The sequence below is a fragment of the Trachymyrmex septentrionalis genome, unplaced genomic scaffold (assembly GCF_001594115.1).
Source record: "Trachymyrmex septentrionalis isolate Tsep2-gDNA-1 unplaced genomic scaffold, Tsep1.0 scaffold53, whole genome shotgun sequence".
NCBI classification, from domain to species: domain Eukaryota; kingdom Metazoa; phylum Arthropoda; class Insecta; order Hymenoptera; family Formicidae; genus Trachymyrmex; species Trachymyrmex septentrionalis.
The window spans coordinates 227,218-236,908 of NW_017305705.1; the positions used below are offsets into that span (position 1 = coordinate 227,218).

The 9,691-nt window shown below is 36.5% G+C and overlaps 1 protein-coding gene across 3 annotated transcripts in view; it reads right to left on the bottom strand.

Moving 5' to 3' along the window:
* The window catches only part of LOC108752004 (sodium/potassium/calcium exchanger Nckx30C), a 61,458-nt gene extending 51,893 nt beyond the window's left edge, over positions 1 to 9,565 (bottom strand). For all 3 annotated transcript variants that reach the window (XM_018492544.1, XM_018492545.1, XM_018492543.1), the window contains exon 1: positions 8,074 to 9,565. In XM_018492544.1, the coding sequence (XP_018348046.1) occupies positions 8,074 to 8,946 (873 nt within the window). In that variant the 5' untranslated portion in view covers positions 8,947 to 9,565. The remainder of the gene's footprint in view (positions 1 to 8,073) is intronic.
* Positions 9,566 to 9,691: the final 126 nt, after the last annotated feature.

The window sequence follows — 9,691 nt, forward strand, 5'->3', positions numbered from 1 at the left end:
TGTGTGTTGTACGTGTGGACATAGAACTTGTGACTTTTCTCTAACAATCACGCCATTATTTTGCTATGGCCACGTTCCACTTAGCGCGACACTTACCCCAGCGATTACAGCTGACCCAGCGGCCGCCGAGTCTGCGGATTATTGTTCAATTTGCTCGGCGCCATCGTGCGACGAGGCCGCGCCCTCAATTTCCATATTTCCACCGTGAAAACGACTCTCGTCGTGTCACATTGTTCTTTACGACAAAAAACACTGATCGAATACGGGATCGTGATATTTCAACAGTGATTCCATCCGGAAATCTACTATCTTCATTACTAATAAAGTTACTATATCGTTAAACATTAATTATGGTGAATTGCGAGTTTCCTGGCTCATTATACCGCCTATCATTTCATAAGCCGAGTCTTCAAATATTCATTAAGCTTAATGCCTACTAAGCAACTGCTATCTGGCGCATGTGATAAAATATAACAACTGTCATAACACAGTTGTATAATAACAATATTTAATAAGTATCATTCTTTCACTTTATGAAGGTGGATATTTTGAATAATGGAGCCATTTTGTATACAGTAAACATGCGAACATGTATATATGATGTTTGAATAATCTTTGATGAACCGGAGAGAGAGAGAGAACGATATTGTACTAAAAAAAGATTAAAGAATTATATACTCGACGGCAGAGTATACAAAGGAGGTACATACTCGGTGTTCGGCAGAAAAGTAGGTCGAGGTTTTACAAGAAACCAATATGGTTGTTAATTATTATGCGCTATATGTAACAAAGGAAGAGCGACAGCGTCAGTAGTACTAATACTTCGAACGTTACGTTTGTATTTGCATCAAGAATTGTAGCTATAAAACATGCAAAAATAACACCGTTAAACGCTGTTCAATCAACATAAGAATCTATGTTTGATCGATGTTAAGTATTTGTGTATAAATAATTAAGAACAATTGCATTATAACAATTGCCGTTATTTATCGTTTAAATGCAAAATTATTGCAGCGAGATAAAGATGAGATGTGGTAAGAGACGCGGTAATAAAAAAAGCTATGCTTAGTTGCGCGCGCATAACGCGTTAATAATTAAATCGATGTGCTCATTTACTATATTTACAAACTCGTAATCTGTTACGCTGCGATAACCGATTAAACAAAAAGAGCGCGCGATTTATCGTGTACAATACACTGTATGCATTTCAAAAGTGAATTCCTGAAATTAAAAATTTCAACATATTTTATTAAATGTCTTCAATAAAATTAAACGAAATTGCTTTTATTCATACACCATTATATCTATTTAGTTACAAAAATTATTATTTTTCGAAAGTTATTAAAATGTCAAACCCAGATAATGACAAAGTATTTTAATAACTTCGTTATATATCTAAAAGATAAGGAATTAATATCGATATAGAGTTTACTCTAAACTTTATTCGATAAAATGTTGTATAATAAAATTTCAGATTTGCTGTGTAAGAATAAAAAGGTAGTTAAAGTATTTAATAAGTAAGCAAATTCCGACATATTTTTAAATCTTTCAATCGAAAGTCATTGACTAAAACAACTTTTATGCTTGATAATCAAGTGATATAGAAAGTATCAATTCTTTGATGCTGTTCTTGGATCATCTTCGCTTATCTTTTAATACTTGAAAAACCTGCTAAATATCAACTATCATTATTGTTTATTTTTCAACGCACTTATTTATTTTAGTACATTTATGACGATATATGAATACTTGTAAATACGTTTTATTTTATAATATCTCGAGAAAGTATATATATATATATAATGCTAAAACGTTTACGACTAGTGTACCTACGTCTACACCCAAATTTAACGTTAACGGTGTCGCAACGTGCTCAGCGTTTCAGGCACGAGCGGTAAAATATCCGAGGGTTTCTGCGGTCGCTCAAGTTGATGACTAAATTCATGCTATCTCGCCCGTAAATTTTTTCCTATCCATCCACCGGCGCATTATGTAATGCTTCCCCACGTGCATATAGGATCCTGTCAACCGTTATAACTCAGTGAGAGGAAAGAGCGAAGTGGACTGAAACACCGACGGCTGTATACGGGCATGGTCGCCGATACTATGTAGAAGCGTATGGAAGAGCCTCTATCAAATCGATTCGACGATAGGTGGAGAGGGTTTCAGCGCACTGCAATGCCGTAACTCCACCGAGCGAGATTTCAGGAGTCAAAAAGAAGGGGATGGTATTCTTTTTTTTTTTGCAAGACTCAATAAATGGAGACGTGGATAAATCACTGGAAGGACCATCGTCCTGACTAGCGGACGCTGATCCGATAAAGTTATTAGATTTCGTGTTCATATAAAGTCTTTCGCGGCAACGTAGAATTTAAAATACTCCAAATATTCCAGCTCCGTGATGGTCATATTAATTAAGCTTTTAATCATTCTATTGCTAACCCCGCTGTCTCTCTTGTACATTTCGCACGAGTTAGATACCGCGTTATTCTGTAGAAGAAACAATAAGACTAATAACGGCCAGTTAAAAAGTTCAATTGGACACGCACAACTGGCACGATTGCACGTGTACAACTCCATCTTGTCTGGATGATATCTATTTTAATAAAATCGATGACATATTGTTGAAACTTTTTTGTGCAAGATGAGTCAAGGCTATGATTATATCAATGCTTTTGTCATCAGTCTCATAGAAATGATTATGCGCGTGTATATTGAAGACTATCAGCATAAAAATAATTTACTTTCATACAAATTTATTATGTAATTATGGACATTTATGACTATAGATATAATTCTTATCGTATCCTTTAATCTCGATTTAATTACCATGATACTGATATTACACGCAAAATTAGTTTAATAAACTTTATATTAATAGATACAACGTTACCAGCGTCTAATTATAATCTCGGACGCACGTTCACCGTACGGTAAGAAAAAAGGAACTTTTGAGCGAGTCGAGATAGTAACACTTTGCACGCAAAGTGTTAAACGCCGTGTTAACCGTAATGTGCATGTAGAATGTGAGACACTGATTAACTGTGTAACGTTATCTCATTGTTACATGTATCAGTATTAATATTTTGATCACGTTAATTTGCTTCGAACGGTATAAAGTTTTTAGAAGTTACGTCAGTAAACATATACAATAAAATTATAAATTAATAATGCGATTCTGTGATCACTGAACTGTCGTTCAATATTATAACAACATATTTAGGATAGCTTACGGAAAATGTTATTAAATATCAGTAATAATGTTTGTGTATGTAATATGTGTGATATCAAGATTAGTTTTAAATATTTCGCACACTTTTAATTGTTTAGGCGCTATCTAAAATATTATATGTGGTGTGTGTTGTATTGATTTGTGTGTGTGTGTGTGTGTGTGTGTGTGTGTGTGTGTGTGTGTGTGTGTGTGTGTGAGTGTGCGTGCTCTTGTAATAAATCTAATGCGGGAAATTTCGGAAATACTTCAATCATTTGTCAGTCGGATGCAATTATGCAGTTATCACGCTAGCTGCGGTCTTCTAATAATCACCAGTCAGTGTCAGTAAGAGAGATATACTTCGCACTCTTGGTATTCCGCGTAATTGACAGCAGCATATTTCCATACTTCGAAATATTATAGTGGCACTGAGTGAAACAGTCCTATTGATCGATATATCGCGTCAATACTACTTTTACAAAAATTTCTTATTCTTATTTTTTATGATAAACGATCATTGCCATGTGTAGGAATAAATTTCAGTTAAGCCTCTTCCCAAGTGTCAGTGCAAACGACACCGGAGGGAGACGAATAAAGGTAAAACAGATTTCTCGTCTCAACTTCGAAGAAGCGGATTACGTATTTCCGCGGACGTATTTCCTGCGACATTTTCCCGGTACTTTAAATTTAACTTAGACGTTTCAAAGCTATTTTATTATTCATTAAGGTGACGATTTCAACTATGAGTTAAATTCTAATTATGGGTCAAAAACTTGCAAAATTAAATGTTTTAGAGATATACATATATTAATAAAGTTATGGAAAACTTTTTTACGTTTTTTGAATTTTTTGTAATTATTGTATAAAATTACTTTCTTAATCATTGCTAATATTTAATAAAAAAAGCGGGTTATTTTAATAATTCTTTGAAATTATGATAATCTTATAGTAAAAAGATTGTATATTTAATATACCATTATATATGTTAAAATAATATGAATTTCGATGTTATTGATATAGATAATTTTATACATTAAAGAAGTTTTACACAAAATAATCTGTCGACTCACAATTGTGATTTATATATACCTAAATATTTTTAAATATTTTTCAAAACTTTGGAATTTATTCAATATATTATCCTATAAAATAATTTCTCTTTAAAAATTTAATATTTACTACTTATATATTGGTATTAATAAATTTAAAATATTTGATCGTTACATAGATTAATGAAAATAACTTTAACTTGAAATAATCCCCACAATGGAGATAATCACTTTACGGTTTTTTATCTATATGTATTTCCTATATACGTTATATCTAAAAATTATTCCATTATATACAATACTTGAACTTTAAAAGAAAAAATTTTAGCATCAATGAAAGTTACATATATAGTTCGATATCTCATACAGACAGCACGCGCATTTTAACATTTAAAATGTAATATGAACTTTTTAAAGGGAATAACAATTACAATTCATTTCATTCGTCCTTCTAAATGGGCTTTGTGACTTTTATATATATGTATATTATATACGTGCAAATATAAATGTGTGATTGTTAAAATTCCATAAATAACATTTCTATTTCTATTGCAGATATTTTTATGTATAGAATAATTATATTAAATAATGTAGAAATTGTAGAAATTTTAAATAACATAAATCAATCAAAAGCAAACAAACATCAGAAATTCGTTGGAAACTGGCAACAAAAATCTAATATAACTTCAACTGATTATGCACATGTTTTTCTAGCGTACAAATTGTATATATTTAACTTTTATTAGTATGCGCAATATAAACTTTTCTCACTTATTATTTAATAATATATCTAACTTTTTTTTAATAAATGTACCATATTCTGAACAGATAAGTAGAGAAAAATTTTTCAAAGTATATTTTAAAAGGAGCAAAGTTTCTCTTGAATTCTTATTGTCCCGTAACTATAAAGGAAGAGATCCATAAAGTTTAATTTTACACTACACAAATATTAAAGACAGATCTCTTTTTACTTCGTGTAAAATTTTGAAAGTTTACATAAAATTAATCTCATATATTAGGTGTAGTAAAAAGTCATCGCGTATTTTTTAGCTCAAAGTTGTATATACGAGTACAATATCTTCGTCAATGAATGAAATTCAAATTTAAAAAAAGGGTTTTAAAGCTTGAAATCTCTACTTTTAAAAGCTTATCACATTTTTTAAGTTTATATGAGTTTGATAATTTTTACATATCAAAAACTACGAGCTGAAAAAGACGAAAAATTTTCTTCTCACTTTGTGGATTTGTAACGTGTCCAAAACGAATTTGAGAAAATTTTCGATTACCTATCGTGAAAGCTTGATACTTTCCCTACAAAATCGTTTTTTTTAATATTCCTACGACTTTTGATTACTAAGTTATCGCGGATTAAATAAAAGAATTATTTTGACTTTAATTGCTCATAACTCCATTAAAAATTGTCGTATCGTATAATTTAAAAAAGAGATTTTTAAAGCTGAAACTTTACTCTATTAAGATATATTTATATTGTCGGTAAGAAAGTAATTGCGGTTTTTACTGATAGATGTCTTTTAAAAATACGCGATGACTTTTTACTACACCTAATATAATTTTAAAATATAAGAAAAACAATTTTTACACAACAAATTTTTAATTTTGTACAATTATGTGATCGTAATAAATAATATTCGTTATTTAAAAAAAAAACTTTTATAATATAATTTTCATTCGCTCTTTAAACTCTTTGTTATTATTTTATATTGAAAATCCTGTACTTTTGTTAATTTAATTCAGAAAAATGCTATATAATTTATGTCAGTAAAGTTTAATACATTTTTCCTATACGTTTTGTCAAAGACTTTCTTTTGGAATCTTCATTATCATAAAGATCTTTTCTATCGCGAATTTTTCCTTTACTCAGCAGCCTACCTCTTTTTCGTATACATGATTCAAAATCGATTGGCACAAAAACGCACTCCATCCACGAAGCATTGGCTTGAAAGGTTCTCAATCATTCGGTTTTGCGAGCGAATCGATCGCCAATGGTCATTACGAAAACGTAGGACTATTCATTTACACACCAACATCTTGGAAATATTCCGATCCGATAGACTAAAGTCTCGTCTTCAGCATAAATTGGAGATTACATAACGATTCTCAATCAATAGCTGATAACCTCGTAAGATTAAAATGAAAAAAAAAACCACGTTTCATTCTGATAACACAATCAACGACTCAGAATATAACAAAACTCACGCTGTGGAACACGCGTTGACGTCCACTATGCGAGTTATTACGCTAGTACTGAATGTTGTCACAACAGCTAGTTTTCCTATAATGTAAAGTTTCTACGTTTGTATAAAGTCCGGGGGCGCGTTATTGTTACGCCTTTGTACACGTGGTAAGGCACTCTTTCGCGACAGGTCAAAGAAACTTCAACGTAGAGAAGCTCACAGTGCTTATGACGTCTCTGACGACCTTGAGTACGACTCTGCCTCCGCTCATGAATCGTACTTCTCTGTATGAGGCACCATTACCAGAATAAACAGTAGTCAGCGCACTAGATTCACGCGTAAAGATGATGAAAATCCAATCGGTTGAAGGTTGGTCCCTTGGAATAAACTTTATCTTTCTGAAGCGTACATAAATCTTCCAATAATTTAATGTTTATAATTTGAATAAGAACCATTTGTATCGCTACCATTTGACATCATATGTAGTTTAGATTACAGATAAAAGAAATCAAATATTTTGCAAAATTAAGTAAAGTAAAAGAATTTGCGTTTATAATCGTGTGTATAATTCTGTAAATAATGAGAGAAAAAAAAAGTGTTTTAAGAGAACTCTGTGCAACAATCGATATATCTCGATACGTGTCCCTTGGCCTACATGGGAAAGGTAAGCAGGTCATGTGTTTCGAACTATGATTGATACCATTCAGAATGCGCTCAGGACTATCAGTTTTATTCAAATATTAATTTCTTCTCGAAAAGTTGCGCTTGTAAAGTGCCAAGTTTGTGCAAAGCCGACTAATACTTATAATGTGATTCTCATGCACCTTTATAGAATGTTGTTAAAAACGTGCAGTTTGTAATTTAAGATTTATTGTACCATTTGTGAATTTTAAATTTGGCACGTGAAATTATCACTTTATTAACCGTAAAATAGAACATACGAAAGAGAAATTCGCTATCGGGGCTAAATCAGACGCAGTTTGATCATCCATTTGTCATACAAGTTCCGTGATTTGGTCAAGGTCGCGTCTCTTGACCACACTGTGTTCAAGGTTCATTGGTTAATCTCATCTCGAAATGTAAAATGAAAAAACTGCAAGGAAAGGAAGTAAACGTGGCAATGTCCGTCCACGAGACAAAACACCGCCCACGAGCAGTCGTGCGAGTAGGTGAAGTCACGCGACGCTATGCTCCTCCATGAAATATAAAGTCACGATAGAGAAAGAGCGTAAGAAGTAAAGGGGTGAGTTGTACAAGTATATGTATACGTAAAAGGGTAGAAAGGGATGAAGAAAGAAAGAGATAGAGAGAAGAAAAGAGAAAGAACTAAGAGAAAGTATAGAGATAGGGGGGTATATAGTAGAGGGAGATAGATGGGTAGATAGCTGGAGAGGGAAAGCGCGTGTAGGCAAAGAGACGGCGGGGTACAGCAGTAGCATGTATCTATATGAAAGAGTTAATGGATAGAAAGAGATGATGCGATACAGAGGATAGAGTGAAAAGAAAATCGTAGAACAAGACAGACTGATCGATCGGTATAAAAGTAGACAAAGACAGGGTCAGAGGTTTTCCTAGATCGCGAAATGTATAACAGTTCGCATATACATTCCGTACGTACCGAGGGCATCAGCTGATCGGTAGACCTGACCCGGGTCACCTTGTTCCTGTAGAGTACCCTTTTGACCATTTTCTCCATTGGCTGGTTCCACTTCATGAAGCTCACATATCCCAAATAGAATCCAAATAGCACAAGTGCCTCATACCAGTATATATAACTATCGCGGAAGAAGTAGATCAGGGTGAGTAGACTGGCGCTATAGAAAGTGCAGTCGCGAAATAGAGGCCACCATGTGAGCGATAGCACCGTACGCGAGAATATAGCGCACATGCCGATCACGAAAAGGATGTTGAAGACGGCGGAGCCGACGATAGTGCCGATACCGACGTCGTCGAACGACACGAACACGCCTATGATCGATGTGAAGAGTTCGGGCGCTGATCCACCGGCCGCCATGAAAGTAGCACCGGCCACATCGTCGGCGATATCGAGCTTCTCGATAATCACGTCTAACGACGGTACGAAGAACTCGTCACAGACGATTGCTAACGCGACGAACATGTACACCACGCCAAGTATATGAAGTATCACGGCGCCGCGGCGTCGTTGATCATTGGTGAACAGATCTTCGGGGAAGAGCGGCCTCTTGACGTCTGTATTGTTATCGTTAGTCCTATTATACCCGTCAAGACCCGCACCGTTGTTTTTGCTATCGTACACTTGCACGCTGGTACCGTTACTCAGCCGTATTAGGACGGGCATGGCTGTGCTACTCGTGGTATGAAATGTGATCGGATTGTTCGGCGCCGGTCTGTGACCCGAAGACGACGAGGGTCCCATCACGAAGGCTAAAACCGCGGAGAGCAGAGTGATCAACGCCAATCGGCGCCTCCGCCTCCAACATGTACGCCGATCACCGCCCGTCACGATCATCGTCGTCGTCGGCGGTGGTGCTGCTGTTGGTGGTTCGCACCTTCGAGGACGTTCGCCGTCGTTAGCAAGGCCTCCGTCCTCCTCCTCCTTCGCCACCTTCTTCTTCTTCTTCTTCTCCGTCCTCCTCGGCGTCCTCCACCCTCTCCCTGGCCCCCTCCGCCGCCAGCACCACCTCCGACTTCTCCACCACCTTCTTCTACGTGTCGTATCGTGTCGCGCCGCGGAGGGTGTACGACAGGAGAGCCGTACTAAGGCTGGGTCATGCTGGAGCGGCGATGAGGAGCGGCTCCTTGCCGATGCCTCCCTCTGGATGGACCTACCTGCGTGTGACTGCGGGAGTCGATCCTCCACCAGCTCGTTTTCCTTCTCTCTCCGTTTCTCACACTGCGTCCTCCTCTTTCCCGTTGCTATATCTCGGCGAGCTTTTTCACTGGATGTTCACGATGTGCAGACTGACAGGATTAGTTCGCGACGTGTACTACGATTACTATTACTACTACAACTACTGCTGATGTACGCCGCTACTACGAATAGGCTCGGGTATTCGACGCGACCAATATTCTTTTGTTTCCCGGCGGCGTCGGCGTCGTCGTCGTCGTCGCCGTCGCCGTCGCCGTCGCCGTCGTCGCCGTCGTCGCCGTCGTCGCCGTCGTCGCCGCCGTCGTCGTCGTCGTCGTCGTCGATCATGAGCGTCGCGGTACCGTCGCGCGGAGGAAGGTGCCGTCGTCGCCGTTGGTGAACAAGC